Genomic DNA, 16,545 nt, shown 5'->3' with positions numbered 1-16,545 from the left:
CAACACATAGACAAAATGGATAAAAGCAGATGAGACCTTATCAATGTGAAGTTTCCATCACGGAAGTATAAATATGGTTCACTGCAGATATACGTTACGTCAATGAAATTAGTGGGAGCAGTGTGAAGACTCAACAATGTCCTACAAACCCACTGGCATTGCTAGCTATGTTTCCTAGGCACATATTTCTTGTTCCTTATATTGCAAGACAAGATTTCTGGAAAACAGAGATAAGCAATTAAAAAAAAAAAAGTAGAATAATATTTGCTTTATTTTACTTAGGAATGTTTTCTTCCTGAACAGGACCCTGACAACAAATTCATGGTTTCCCACTTTTATAGACCAGTGCTGAGGCATGTTTCTGGAGTAGAAAAATAGAGCTCTTTTCTCTCCTGCTTTATTTTCCCCCCTCATATCCTTTACCTCTCCTTATCAGAGCATCCTGTGCACTGCTCCACGACATGAACTGATTACCCATATCATATATGTTTCATTGATCCTTTCACTGACCGGTTTCCACTGAGTTGCCTGAAAAGCCCCAAGGTGAAGCGAGGTTAACAAGACTGCTTTGGGATCTGTAAGGAATCCATGGGAGCTGCAAGGAACTGCGGTGTGGCCCTGAGGGGTAAGGCTGAGGTCCCTTGAAGCTGTGTGGGCAGGAGAGAAGCTCAGGATGAAGCAGCTCTTGGCTGCATCTTTAGTCTCCTCAGCAGCTCACCACAATGGAACAGAAACTTTATATGATGTACACCACTGAAAATTCTATGGAAGGCAGTATTGATGATATGGTGCCCTGAGGAGCTTTTGGAAATTACTCAAGAGATATTAAGACACCCAAGCATCTTGGACATCAGATCCTTCTCCCCTCTGTAAAACAAGTCCTGCCATCAGAGGCTCTATGTGAGTTATAGCTGAGAGAGCACAGGAGCATTTGCCTATGTCAACACTGCAATACAAATCATTTGGTGATAGCTTGGGTATAAAACCCACTTTGTAAAACCCGTGTCCACTCTTTTATGCACAAATCACAAGCAAATTCATACTTTTCTGGAACAAAGAACATCAGGAAACCTAATTCAGATTTCTAATTCCTCCATTAGATGATAATTCTATTTCACCAAATTACTTTTGCCTTGTGATGTAGCTGCATTTATAATTATTTATTGCCCAGCTCAAGGTTAAGTGAAGGAACAGACTCACTGAGATCCTGTATAAGCCCCTATTTTTCACAATGTGCTACAGAAGATTAATTGTTTTCTATTTCTCCAATAGAGACAGAATTAAAATTGCCATTTGATACAAACTATTAATCCAGCAATCATTTTGAAGTACTACACTGCTTGTTATAATTTAATACATTTCCCCTCTTATTCCATGAAGTATTACTTGGCAACCTTAAAAATTCAATTTGTGCAATTCTCCTTTGTAAGACCTGTAAAAATCCAGTCTTTTGCACTCCTGCAGACTCGGTACCTGATGAAAGGTAGCTCTTAACAAAGAGTAAACTGGAAATGCAGCATTGTTGAGCAGATGCTATTGAAGATGTTCTGGTTTACCAGCATGCTACTTGGAAGCCCTGAGGACAGTGCTGAAGCACATAATAAATTGTTTTGATAACACAGGCTGACAAAAAGAGTAAGGTTACATACATATATATAGTCTAAATATTTGCTTGCTCAGAAATGGCTTCTTTCTTTTCATTTTTTTCCTTAAGCGATGCCACAGGGCTAAAGTCCTTTAGAGGGAAATTATTCTCAAGAAAAACAGTATTTACAGGTAAAGTCCACTAATTATTTCTTATGGTGGATGTGGGTTTTCATTGTATAAGCATATATATGGAACACCAAGACTGAAGACAATGAGAAATTCAAATAATTGCAAAATTACAAACTAATCCAAACAGTAATATTTAGGAAAACACACTTAGGGATCCTGCCTGTACAGTCCCAAAAGGTGCTTACTGTTTTCAGCACTCAGTGGGAACTTTGGGTGTCCAACTTTTTACAGGTGTGAATGAATAAATAGCTGTCACAGCAAAAGCTTTTTCCTTCCCTTTCTGATTTACCTAAGCTGTCCAAGGAACATTTTTAGAGATGGAAAACAGCCCCGAATTGGATAGCCACTATGGTGGCTGCCTTAACATTCTTTTAGCCCTTGGATGCAAGCTCTTCTGCTCTGTCCCAGAAGTGAAGAAGAAAATCTCTTCATATATATATATATACACTGTTCTTAGCACAGAGGGCATCAGGACTAGCTGTAGCTCCTTGGTATGAGTATGGTACAAAAATCATTATTGCACAGGTTGGCCTCTTTTCCTTTCCTTGTTCTTAAGTGTTTACATGACGGTAGTCAAAAGACTATTTGTAGTCAAAAGACTGTATTTCTAACCAAGACATCAGGATCTGGGAACTGCACTGAAAACAAAAATAAATTAAATATGTAAAAATGCAGAATGAAAATCTGTGTTAAAGTACTTCTAATCTCAGCTCTTTCCAGAAAAAAGGCACTACGTAAAAAGGAACTTCAGTTCAACATATTGAGCAGCGTGCTTGTTTGTCTCTTCATTCTGAAAATTACATTCCTGATGAGAATATAGTCATGTCTTGCCACCAACACATAAGCAGAAGCAGAAACAGAAGGTCTATTCGTCAGTTCTGGAGTGAATTAACATAAAATGACTTGCATTTACAGTTAAGGCTTTAGACTGGCAGCCAAGGCCAAGGAAAGAATCACCTCTTTCCTTTCTCAGTCTACATCTTATCAGGCATGAAAGAACCCTCACCAGAATCTGCTGCAAGAAAACCTGTGTTTATCCTTATCATTCATAATGACAAATGGCAGAGATATCCACTGGAAGTGAAACCTCAGCAGGGACTATGTATCACTAGTAATAAGAGAAATAATTAAGCTGTTAGAACCAGACACTCAGACAGCAAATTCAATTTTTTTTTTTTTATTTTCTGTTCAATACCAATGACAGCTACCAGCCATCATGCATTACAATTAGCTCATGCTGCAGGAATGCTATCTGCTCTGGTGCATAATGAGAGAGCTGCAACAGAGAGCAGGACCTGAGGAGGAGGTGAAGAACTATTTGGAGAGGTAACATGTATCCTTGCCAGTTGCTAAGGTAACCAGCTCCTTTCTTTGGGAAGAGTCATGGGCTGCCTAATTCACACGTACATACTATCAGCCTTATTTCACTTGCAAACAAACAAATGAGAACTTTAAATAATTGCTCACTTGCTATATAAATTCATACATTCTATGTAACTAATAATGGTGAGTCAAAATAAAAATATCCTTGCAATTGCAGGGGGATGATGCCTTTGTGGATAATTTAGGCAAACAATAACTGCCTGTAACAAAGGCTGACCTTTTAATATACTAGGGCTGGTCAGCAGAACACCAGCAGTGTGTTCTGCTCACACACAGAGCAGGTCATACACACACTTCTTCTACTGCATCCTAAACTAAATAAGTGTCCTGTTCTACTGAGTTTTACAACTGCAAATTGTGCTTGGATTCTTAAATCCTCAGCCAATAGCAACTGCAAGGCAAAAGCTCCCTCCTTCTTCTCCTTCCCGCAGTACAGACCTCTGGTGTACATTTGGAATATTTCTTCAATTATTAGCGGAGACCCAAAAGCCCTCCTGCACTTTTCCACTTCTCCATCCCGCTGCATGCTTTCATTTACAGAAAAGTTACAGAAAACTGAGGCCCAAAGCCCACAAACCTACTGTGAACAGCATGTCTGAAACAGAGATGGAGATGGCCTCTGTCCCTCCAGACAGGCCTTCTAGCATTTCTGTCCACTACTTCCACCAATGGCAGGACGGTATCAGAAAAGAAAAAAGAAGAAAAAAGAAAAAAAAGGAAAAAAAAAAAGATGAAATCTGTCTTTGCTCTCTGGGATTACAATATAAACCTCTCAATTATTCAGTGCTGGAAAATTCCATCACAAGAAGCGGGAGCATCACACATTGATCCAACTTTGAATTAGCAATAGGGATGTTTTAGGACTCTTTTTGGCAAAGAAAAGACAGAAATACAAAGATTCTTTGTAGACATTGTTGAGTACCTTAGTGTTCCCTACATTTTCATGTGGCCTCCACAATTTTTACAGAGGCTATTTTGAAGTTCTATCCACTGCACAATGCTGTTAGAAATCTTTTTCTCTCTCTGTTGTTCCTGTGCATTGACTGACATGAGACTAATACATATTAATTCTCTAAAACAAAACTAAAATTTTAAAAATCTGTATTTTACTGTGAAACCCTTGGAATTCTGTCAGAAATTGCTTAGATTTTAATTAGCATTAGAGAAGTTGAACAAAACTTGAGAAGCCTTGAAAGAAAGCCACAAATAAGTGCCTGTCTTAAGAGTCTTATGGCTTCTGAGCCTACCAGTGTTCTCTTCCCTCAATATTTGCTCTCTCTTGGTGTTAATACTGAATAATTAAACAAGTCATTTGAGGAAGAACAAAGCTTTATGACAAAAGTGATTTTGATTGTTAATTTTCAGAATCAAGTATGCTGCAGGGAGTGTGAGAGTATTAATTCTGCTATTAATTTAAATTACAGATATTCTGTAAAGCTGTATGCTGGTTCAGTACTGCTGCAGCACTATTGCTAAATGTCAGAGAGACAAAAGGATTTAGTGTTTCTAAGAGTAGAAATTCAAAAACTTTTAAGGCCCTGTCGTGGGTCTTCCAGCAAGCTTCTTAAAAAGTCTTGAATCCAATATTCAGTCACAGAATCCTCCTCCAGCAGTAGTGGAATGAAATCCAAAGTGCAAAATTTCAGGTAGCAAACTCTCTGTGGGTAGCTAATAGGTAACGCTGAGGAGATGGATGGGTCTTGGAGCTAATCTTAAACATACACTATATACAATGGTGAAAGAGTATAAAAGTGAGACCTCAAACTTGCAAAAAAAGAATACAGAATATATAACCAAAACTAAGCAAGTTTCTTGCTTTATGTCCTTTTTTCCCCCACACACAATTCTCAGCTCCTTTACACCTTTAAAGAAAACACTGTAAGAAAGACAGAGAACATCTCTGAACAGCAGAGATCCCAATGAGCATTTCCTCTGAAATGCACAAACATGACTTAAAATCTCTCAACTGAGGCATCTGCCTAAAGCTGGAACTAAATCATAAAATTAAATGGGAAAAAAAACCCCTCAAACACACACATGCACACAAAAAGAGGGCTTCTTTTCTCCAGATGTGATTTAGAGGGAAAAAAAATAAATCTAAAGAGCAGTCTCCTAGGTTTGCTACAGGCATCTTCATGGCACAGCCATCACAAGTCTCTAAGGTAGCTGGTAGAAGTGCTGAGTTCTGCCTTAGAGATGCTCTCGAGCTGAGACACTGCCTAAATGGAAGCGTGCTTGTAGGTAGAGCTTTAAGTTTCTGAGCAACTTAAACAAAAAATACTTGGACAGAAACTAATAATATTGGTGTGGATCGCTTCCAGATCACAATTTTGAACTTAGTCCTATTGCAGTTGCTGCAAACTCCTTCTTGATTTGGCCCTACTATTTCTCAAAATTCTTTTAAATTTCAAAGCCTTACATCAATATTAATGAACACAGCACTACACCTAAGTATCTAAACCAGCAGGGCTCTGTCCCTCCCATTCCTGTCAAGATTCTGTAAAAATGAGACGCATCTCCCTTGTAATGCTTTCCAGGAGAGCAGTATCTGCTGAAAAAAATACAGCATTGAACACAGATGGACACCTTCTGTAAAAATCTGTTTCAACAGTACAGTAAGCAATTACTGTTAGAGAAACAGTGTCTTCAGATAATTAGATACTTAAAAATTGAAGTTGTTAATGTTTATAGAAGAAGAGAAATTATAGACGGAATTATGCAAACAAATCTATCATGGACGATGAGCTTCTGTCAGGTTGCTAATGAAGGTAGAAAGCAGTAATCTTTCTTTATAAGGTTCTCTAATGACCATGATAACAAACCAATTTTTTTTTTTAGTGCTGCACATTTCCCTTCCCCCATTTTTTTTCTGGTGAGTATCAGTTTATAGTGATAAATGCTTTCAGAAGACAAAGAGGATGAAAGAAACTTGAAGATGACATTCTTGAATTATGCTGACACTGAAATGATTAAATTAAGTAAAAATTCAGTATTTCATTGTCAATTTGATTTCTACCCAAACAAATTTGTGGACTCTGTTAAGGTACATTTTGTCTTCACTTAAAATTTGCTTCTGAGATGCATTAAAGAGACAATTACCTCTTTTATCTTACTGTAAGCTGTAAAGGCTAATAATACAGTAGTTCATCAGAAATATTACCTTTCCTTCAAGACAAACATTTTCTGCTTAGAGAAGATCCATGCATACTGATTAAGAAAGGATTCTACACCCAGGCAGTGTTCAGATATATACTTTTGTCACATAAGGACTTTGTTTGCCTACTGTACACAAAACAACTATATTGCTTTTAGGAAAAAGCAGAGATTTCCTATGCTGTCTGAGCTTTTCACGCTATCTGGGCACTGAAACAGGTTATAATGGCAACATTTGTTGATTCTTGAATGCATGAGAAATCCTAAAATCATTACATTAATTACAGGAATTACAGAACAACCAATTATGCTAAATAGCATCTTATTTTTGTCTGGAAATATTGCAGTGTAAACTTTTGGCTGGAAGATTTACTATAGGAGTACTACAGATTTTAGCTTTAATCTCCTCAAACGATGATCTTCATTGCTGATGCAAAACACACACCACAGACTTTTACCTTACAACGGTGTGATAAACCAAGCTAACAGTCTTTTAGAACTAGGCCCAAACAAGATAATAATAATATAAATATTATTTTAATAATATAAATACTATTTTATCCTTAAAAGTTTTGTTGCCCTCCGAAATTACCTGGAACATGACACGAACCTACAACAATGAACTAAACTAGGAAAAAAATCATGTAATATGTTGCAGCTTGTTCATTTGTGAACAGCAGTAAGAACAGTTGCACATCCCAAGGTAATACTCATGTATTTATCCAGTTCATGTTTCTGAAGCACTTCAGAGATGAAAAATCCTCAAAGTGCACAGCATTTGCTATAATGAAAGAAAATAGAGACACAGATATAAAATAACACATTGTTGATTTCTATTATCATGATAAAATAAAAATAATTATGGATTTATCATCAATACACCTCCGTTTTTCTATTCAAACACAATAACTAGGATTGAAAGCTTTCAAAACTCTCAATATGGAGATAATTACTGAAGAATGAAAAACTGAGGATGTGCAATTTACAGAATACTGCTACATGCAAATACAGAAATAATATTCTCTTCTCTGAGGTTACAAAACTGGGGAATTCACAGTATCTCAAGTATCACTTCTTACAGAGTGGAGAAATTAATAACAGCAACATACCTAAATGTTTGAAAAATGAGCATACTCTTTTTGAGAATACCTGCCTGAACACACCTTAGGAATGCACTTACGGTGTCCTACACATGCCATGGTGTGTGACAGACACCAGCTCAACCCTGGCCCCACTTAATGGCAACATTTTTAAAAACTTTCCATTGAGCAGGACTGGACACAAGAATGGTGCAGAAGAAGCGTAATGAAGAAGAACAACCATGGCATGTATCTGAGTGAAACAAAACTACTTCTGTTTACAGACAATGACACCACATGGTCAGGTACCACATTTTGGCTTGAAGAGAAAGGAACACAATTCAAAAATGGCAAAGGTTTTCATAAAATTTTCATGGATGACACTATTTGTACTAGGCTTCTGCCAGAAATGGGTCACTTAGGTTCTCATATAAGCCAGCACTTAAGCAAATAAAAATAGAAATAGAAAAGGTAAATAAACACACAAAATGTTTTCAACCTTCTCTCCAATGATTTATTGTTGCCAGAGCTCTAATCTAATTTTAGGTGAGCTCATCTTTTTTTCTACCCTGGAGCCATTTAAACTCAATATTGCTCTGCTTCCAGAACCACGAGAGAGTAAAGGCTCCCTCAGCCACTACAGATGCTGTGCTGACATTTTACTTTAGCTGTTCACTGTAAAAGTCATCAATATTGCCTCACTCCTGAAGAGACCTTTTCTAACAAAAATGAAAACAAATTGCTGGCATTAGATCAAACTTTGACCTCTGCATCCCAAAGTGGGGAAAGTGAGATCTGAACTCTTTGCTTTGCAAGCTTCCAAAAGCTCTTCCAAGAAGGCAAACTTTTTTTATTTTAGTAAAATGTTTTCTGAGCTGCCAGGCTGAAGCTGCTTCCTTGCTCATGCTGTCAATATGAGCTAGCTGGCAGGTACAGGCAGCCAGCTGGGGCTCTCATGGGCCTGCCTGCACCACAGCTGTCCTCTCTCTGAAGCAGCAGCAAGTGATGTGAGGTCTTTGGGGAAACTATTTCCGAAATCATCTTTTCGTCTGCCTCCTTTCCATCTGTTCACTCTTCCCATCTTCAATATTCCTGCCCTGAACTCTATTTCACCAGCACTATTGTCCTTCATGTCTTCTTTTTCCTGTCCCTGGTTATCCCTGGCTCCTCACGTGCTGATCTAAAGCTAAGTCTGTGTGGGAAGGAAAATTACACTCTGAAACGCTTGTGGATTGCTATTTTCTGGTCATATACAAGTCTCTACAAAGATTTAAAAGGATTTTTTGGTGTGATTACTCTGCTAGGTTTCCTCAAACAACCCTCAGAATACCATTTTGAGTTCATCTTCTAATTTCCATCACATTTGGTGGAGAGATGAAATCTTCAAAGATATGACATTTCTTCAGGTTTGTAAAAATCAATGTCTTGAAAGAAGAGAGACGCAACCCAGCTCACTTGCCCTCTGTCAATAGGCTACAGCAGGAGCCAGAAGCTACTTGCCATTTAGGTGCCACCCGTCAATCTGCTGTGGTGGTGAAACACCATCTCTTGCCCAGCAAGCAGCTACCGGGCATCTAAGAGGAGTCAAAAGAGATGAGGAGTTTGCAGGTGAGCTGAGGTACATAAGGAACAAAATGAATGTTTGTGAGGAGGCTGATGGTAAGAAAAGCAGATGCAGTGATGATACCAGGCATGAAACCATCTGAAACTATCATTGAATCATTTGGGTTTTTGGTGTCTCAGCGCTCACAGTGCACCACCCGCAAGAAATCTGTAGTGTATGCTTTCCTATACTTTTAATTCTCCTGTGACATATTGGAAAGCTATTTATTTTCCAAATTGCAATGGCTGCAGTTGAACACAAATCTGAACGTTCCTTACACCATCTGTAGGAAACTGCAAGCTTCATCCTCTCACATATATCACATGGTCGGACAATGACTATGGGAAAGGATGCATCTGAGGCCAAAGGGATGAACCAGTTCGTGGAATTGTTCTCAGCCAAGTCTCAAGATCTGAGAATAGCTAAACACTTATTATCATCACCACGGCAGGGAGTCTAAACAGTAGTCACAATGTTTTCATTTTTAAACATGAGATAAAAATAATGCTTCCAACTGAGTAGGCAGCTGAAAGAGCGAATTGCAGGAAAAGACTGATGCGCTAGAGATTTTACACAAACTCTTTGACTCATGTTTTCCAAACATGTAAGGAAAACGATGCAGTAAACACTGAAACAAAATTAGCATTTGCATCTCTGCATTGTCTGTACTCAAACACAAGAGCTTCTGTGCTACCATATATCTTTAAAATACGATTTCCTCAAGATCGAACAGCTGGATCTTCTCCAGAACATCACTCATGTGCTTCAGACCATCTCTTGTGGACTGCACTTACCATAATCTCCACTGTGCTATGGATGTAGCATTAAACTGATAAATATGGTTTCATAACAACACAGTAGATACAGATAATGTCACCTAAGTTGATTTGCACTTAGGTTCACAGACCCACTATACAGAGATAATAAATATGATACCAGACTGTCAGGCAGGAGAAGCTAGAAGAGACAGATGACCTTTGTGCAATACTTCACCCTCTTCTCTCTCAGGAATGTATAACATGAAGATATGAAAGCAGACACAGTCAGTCACCACTGACACCAACCAAAATGTCACCAATTTTATTAGAACACAGAACAGCATAAAAAAAAGTAATCAATTGCTTAGTTAGAGCTGTGTTTGCTGTGTCTTTGTCTCCCTGAGTGCCTGAGAGAGTGGAACAAAATTGCCAGCAGTCACATTATGGAGACAGGTTGACAGGCTGGATGACCTGCTCACATCTCATGTCTGGGCTCTTGACTTGCATCTTAAATGACTTTCACATCAGTGCCTTTGCAGGGAATCTGCTTTGCCATTCAGAAGGGTTTCTGCCAAACTGAGATCAAACAGTGAATGCTTTGTCCTACCTGGCACGTCTGTAATTGCAAGTCCTACTGGGAAAGCAACACCCTCCCTTTCACCTCCCCTACCATACACCTGGAGTTATTGTTTGGGACACTCTATAGGGGGAGGTATGTGATAAAGAAACAGACACTTAACAACTTCAAAAAAATCTCCAACACTGGAATTGTTTATTGCCTTGAAATGAGAGCGACTCCCTCAATACCACAGTTCCTGCTCTCCTGTGACACACATCAACCCAGTTCTCCCCATGTCCCTCTTACTCTGGAGTCATCCGGAGTGACATGACACAGCAGGAAAAGAGACCGGTTCACTGTGAGACCTGCTACTCACTCTCTTACAGTGTAACGGCCCCCGTTCCAGCCGCATGTCGCTGTGGGAAGCTGGTCCCCATGGGCACCAACTACACAGACAATCTTGCCGCTCCTCACGCTCGGGGAGAGCAGAAGGTGGTGGAGCACAACTGGCCCTTTCTGCATCATTGAAGACCTGTCTGCTATGTAGAGTCATATAAACGTTTGAGGAGTTTCCACGATGAAGAGCTACCACAACAGTTGACTTGAACATGCAATGTGACTGCCCACACCCGTTCCCTCTCTCTGCCCCATCACACGAAGCATGGACACTGAGGACACGGCACTGCATGGAGGACAGCAGGGGAGGAGAACGCAATCTCTGCTCTTCCATTGCTTGGTATGTCCAAGCAAAACATTTCCTAATTTGTAATTTTCATCGTATTTTCAAACAGAACAGTGACCAGCTTTCCACTCCACTGTTCAATTAAAACACAACCAATAGATTTCACCAGCAAAGGTACTGCAAGCAGCTGAAGAAATGAGTAACAGATGTACATACCTGCTTGCTGTGCAGTCTGTGGGATCTGTTGACTCCGCTGTGCATTGTACTGAACTGAGGCAATGGGTCTGTACTGCTGAGTTGTTGAGGTAGGGTACTGACCAGATGGGTAGTAATACACTGGCATCTGCAAAGAAAGAGAACAGCAGATAACTGTAAACTCTAAAGATCAAAGATTCATAAAATAAAACAAAACTGGAAGAGGAGCAAGAGTTCGAGTCAAATATATTAGTGGTAACACGAATCAAGAGAAGTGGTTTGCATTGTCTCTCTCATCAAGAATCACCGCTTGCTTCCAGCTTTGCTAGGAAAAGGGGTATCGGTGCCCACATTTCTTTTCAGATAATTCAAGAAACAGGAAAAAACAGAGTTTTAATTGAAAGAGACAAAAATCAGACATAATTCATAAAAAGCTACATACATATACCAAAGGAAAAATACCACAGTAGTTTTTTATCACACTACAATATCAAAAGCTGCAGCAAAATGGATGCAAACAGAACCTTCTGTATCAACATTACACATACAGACAGCATGTTGAACCATTAAATGAACAGTGGAGAAAATGGTCCATCTGAAGCAAAGAATGGCCTAGAGTAAACATATTTAGAAGTGACATGGAGACCAAGATGGAATGTGTGTGCCCTAAACACCTGTAGGAAACAATCATTAAATTCACGTGTCTGGATAACAGCTACATCCTTCCTTACGTGAACATTTCCCTCTCAAGCCTCTCTTGTGCTTGGTGTGAAAACAGTTAGAGTTCAAAAAACAAAGTTGTTTTCTTGCGGGAGCTAAGGGTAGGCATTAAGTCAGCAAGTTCTGCTAGATGGGTTTCTTTTTTCTATTATTATTGTCATTAAAGAGCAACGTGTACTACATCATTTTATCACATAGGCGAACACGCAAGTTTGAGGGTGACTGAAGCTAAATATTTTTCCTATGCATGCTACATCACTGTTACTGAGACATTTGAGCTAAAAAGTTCTCAACTGACCCCTCACAAGTTCAAAACACTCAAAATTTTTCGTTTTCAGCTGCCAGGGATGCTGTGGGCACCTGACAGAGTTTGGCAGTGTACGGTATGAACAGACTGCAGAGGGGCACAGGCTCAGAAGAACGTTGCTTCTCTTGCAACTTCTGCCACAACTGTCAGCATTTCTTAATAAAGTCATTCAATTTTTTTCTCACTTTTGTGTAGCATTTATCCTACTCAGACATATGCGCAGAATCATACCAAATGCTTTTATTTTTTTCATACAAAACCAAGAACTATTTTTGCCACTTCTATTTGCATGGAAGAAATGTTCCTCGAACAGCTCATTCAACTTGATCACCCATAAAGTGTTAGCAAAGTAAAGGTACCTACATCCTCTCATAAGAGAGATTAGAAATTTTCCTCAGAAATTTTACAATCTCAGATGAGAAAAAAAGGCATAGACACAAAAGACTAGGCAAGAAGAGGCTATGGATGGCTACTTGGGCAAGTAGAAGACTACTGAATGGGTAACTGTGGCAGGAAAAGTATTAGGATTAACCGAGCTGAACTTGGTGATGTTGGTAAAGTTAACCCCCTAGACCAACTGACAGTCAACAGCATCTGTCAATCAGGTGGCTGAATAACCATTCCTTCTTCAAGGTCTGCTAGTTTTTTCTTCAACCAATTGAATTTTTTTTTTCCTCACTTTGCTAATACCAGATTCAGACAAGTATGAGAAAAACAAGGTTTCGATCAGAAAACGTTGTAAGCTATCCTCTCTCCAGACAATACCAAGTGACACTTAATGGCTACAGCCTGCACTCAAGTAATTTGTTTTGTTAGCGACTAAAGTAACAAAAACAAAATGTTTTTGTAGAATGGACAACACCATTATGAATTTGCTTCTCTGCAAAATAAAGTCACAAGGGACAGTAAAGTGGACCCAGACATTTAAGGTGCAAAATCATTCTTTAAACATCATAGCAGTGTAAATTGTGGATCAGGAGAGTTTCGTGTGATAAACTCGTCTTGTGGAGAGATGATTGTTTTCAGCAACACTTTACCACAGTAGACTTGAAAGAAATGAGAAGACTCACTCTAAGTCAAATCAATGCAAATAGTTAATCCTTCCTTGGAGCAGGGGAACAGAATAGACATTCTTTCAAACATTCTTTATTTTCTATTCTACAAACTAAAGAATATTAAACCCCCATGGAAATACTCTCACTTTTCCTGCCAGCATCTTAATCTCACTTAAAGGATTTAAATTTATTTGATTTACCCTCAGCTTCCTCACTTTCCTTGTGCAGACAAGCCCCCAGATATTTGAAAATACAAGAGCATTTGAGAACAATGAGAATTATCTCTTGGGGAATGATTCTGTAGGTATTAACTTTAAAATATTGAAGAACATAGGTTGTGAAGTGGGGTTTATAGTTGAACATGCTGAGCGTAAAAAAAAATATTTTACCCCACAGATAACACCTCAGAGTTAGTCAAATGGCTTTCTCCCTTTCTCTCATTTTCTCAGTTCATTGGAATACATTTGTTATATAACCCACTTAGAAGCTTATTAGAGTGCAATCTAGCAGTATGAAAAATGTAAGTAGTAAAAGGGTAAAAAAAATTATTTCATTTATAAAGATTAATGGATTATTTGCCAGTAATCATGCACACATGACTTGCAAAGAAGAGGTCTGGGTTTTGATACATTATATTGTGGGGTGGATTTTGTTTTTTTGCTTTGGGGTTTTTGTTGTTGTTGTTGCTTGTGGGGGATTTTTTGTTTGGTTTGGTTTTGTTTTTTTTAAAGAACTTAGACATTAAAAGAAGGGCTTGGTATAAAATATAGATATGGTCTAAAATAGGTCTTTTGTGCTTGAGGGGCTTGGAAGGATCCATTTTCATTTATCTTGAGTACATCTCTATGTCAGTAGTTGAAACATGTTATTTGTCCTTTCTGATTCTACTTTAGTGAACAGTGGAATTAGTGGATCAGCGATAACATGTATCACTTACATCATCTACTGTGATCCTCTTGAATTTTTTTAGTTTCTCATTATATCAGTGTTACTAACACCTTTATTTACGTGCTCTTCAACAAAAAAAAAATTACATTTCTGTAGCGGGCTACTGACATGACAAATTATATTTGAATTGCTTTCCCACGTGAAATGCACAATCTAACCTTGGACCTTTTGCTTGCAAAACATACTTCATTTACAGAATCAGAAAGTTTCCATAGCATTAACAAGCATGCCAAGAGAGATACATGGTTATCCTAAAAATAAAATTAAATTACAAAAAAAAAGTGCTTCTAAGAACATAATCTAAGTAAATGCTACCTTCTTTAGTTTAAAAGCATAGTTTCTTGATCTTAATCCTTGACACTGTGAAAAATCCCTCCTTTTTAATAATTATCATGGAAAGAGTTAAATATCCAATACCTTGGATATTCCTATTTTGAAGGTGAATACCTTCCTTGTATATAGGTTGATCATTCCACCAAGTTCTACTTTTTCTCTCCTATTCAGTACTTTACTTAAGTTAAGTTTAAACAGGACTGGGCACGTCACTTAAGAGACACTCAAGAAATGGCACAGACAGACATTACTTTTTCCTGCTTCTAATGTGCTTTGTTTATAGATGACATGCAGAGACTCCATACAGCACTGGTTTTCCATTTTGTTCTATCTACATACAGTTTGAAACCCATTATGAGGCTGGGTGTCTCCTGGACTGCTCTCTAGCAGCACCCCTGAAATTCACTGGTATATTTTCCCATGGTAGGATCAGGAGTCCAGAAACCTCTCAGGATAATTTTACTTTCATAAACTACCTCCCTACTGACTTACATCTTGATTCAGTCATCAGACAGGTATTCCACCTTCTCTTAAAATTGCTGATATCCAGTAAGGTTTGGATTAACACCTTCATCCAGATGATTAATGATGCTGATATTATTGCTAATGCAACAGCTACAGTTACATAAATGGGAGTGAAGAAGGCAAGAGAAACCATAGTGATGTATGGACACTTTGAGGTACCATTTCTTCCTAGTATCTAACTGACTGGGATCTGTCATTCTTCAAGGGTTTTTCTCTCCTCCCCCCCGCCAATACTTACAATAACAGTAATGAAAAATAATGGCTAGTGTATGATAACTCTAGGATGTACTCCGATATAATTTTCCGAGATCATCAAGGAAAGACCTGTTCATTTGCAGTGACTTCCCAACTTTCTTCATAACAAGTTTCATGGAGGAGACATTCTATGAATAAAGATTTTGTCTTAGGGTAGCTATAGACTCTCCAGGAGGGGTTTGTGCAAAGAGACAGCTAAAATTAATGATGACAAAATTAATCCAGGTGAAAAATCCCTCAACATGTGTTGAGGCCTCTCCAGGCCTCTCCAAGAATTCATGCCATCTCACTTTTGGACATCATTTTGCCAAAGAATAAGATAGAGGTGAAAATAACTTTTAAGGGAGGATATCATTTCCCATTGGCACAGTACTCCCATTTTTTCCATTTCTTCATTTGCAGAGGCAAAGACAAACACCATTGATAGAGTACTGCAAAACAGAATGTGGACCCTTGCTAAAGTGTCTGGTCCCATAAACACTATAGAAGAAACACCAGAAAGAGAAGAAAAACGAAAACAGAGGAAGTAAAGATGTATGTTTGAAATTCGTGATATAAAGCAAACAGTCATTTGCTGCTAAAAGTCCCTTTCAGCAAATCCAGGGTTTTGGTTTTTTGGTGTGATTTGTTTTGTTTTTTCTCTCTATTGGCTGAAAAAAGATAGATTCTTATTTTCAGGTTACTAAATCATGACTGTTGTCAAACTAGGGAATAGTTGTGATGAAAAGAAGCAAAAGAAACATAAGGGGTCCTCTCACCTCTTCTTAGGCATGTCATTTCAAATCCAGTCTGTCTCTACATTGATACAGACTGGGAGAAACAATCTTGGAGAGTAGCTGCAGAGCCACATTTAACTGAACTTTAACAGATTAGATAATAATTTAAATGTAGTACTACTGTGTTTGTAGACTTGGAGAGCCTTTCTTTCTCCTCGTTTCAGCTGCCAAACAAAAAGATCACACTCATAGGACCTCCACCCAAGTTTTCACTGCTATTTTCCAACAGCATACAGAGCATCACAGCCAGCCTTATCAGCAGTGCATTTACAGGAACTAATTAGTCATTAGCGTCATGCCTCTTTTTCACTGGTATAAATTCAATAGTAACATTTAAGATATAAAAGTGCTTTTACATTGATTGCATTGCATTGATTAATGTATCACGTAATGTTTTGCTTCCATTACCATCTTTATTGCACCTTTTTTTTTTAAGCC

General features: G+C 38.3%; 1 protein-coding gene across 13 annotated transcripts in view; it reads right to left on the bottom strand.

The window, feature by feature from the left end:
- Positions 1-16,545, bottom strand: part of ARPP21 (cAMP regulated phosphoprotein 21) — a 194,625-nt gene that overhangs the window by 25,774 nt on the left and 152,306 nt on the right. For all 13 annotated transcript variants that reach the window (XM_018075337.2, XM_018075344.2, XM_018075345.2 and 10 more), the window contains one exon: positions 11,210-11,336. In XM_018075337.2, coding sequence (XP_017930826.1) covers positions 11,210-11,336 — 127 coding nt within the window. The remainder of the gene's footprint in view (positions 1-11,209; positions 11,337-16,545) is intronic.

This window comes from Manacus vitellinus, unplaced genomic scaffold (assembly GCF_001715985.3).
Source record: "Manacus vitellinus isolate BGI_N305 unplaced genomic scaffold, ASM171598v3 scaffold_3_pilon, whole genome shotgun sequence".
NCBI classification, from domain to species: Eukaryota; Metazoa; Chordata; class Aves; order Passeriformes; family Pipridae; genus Manacus; species Manacus vitellinus.
This window is presented reverse-complemented; position numbering and strand designations above follow the sequence as displayed.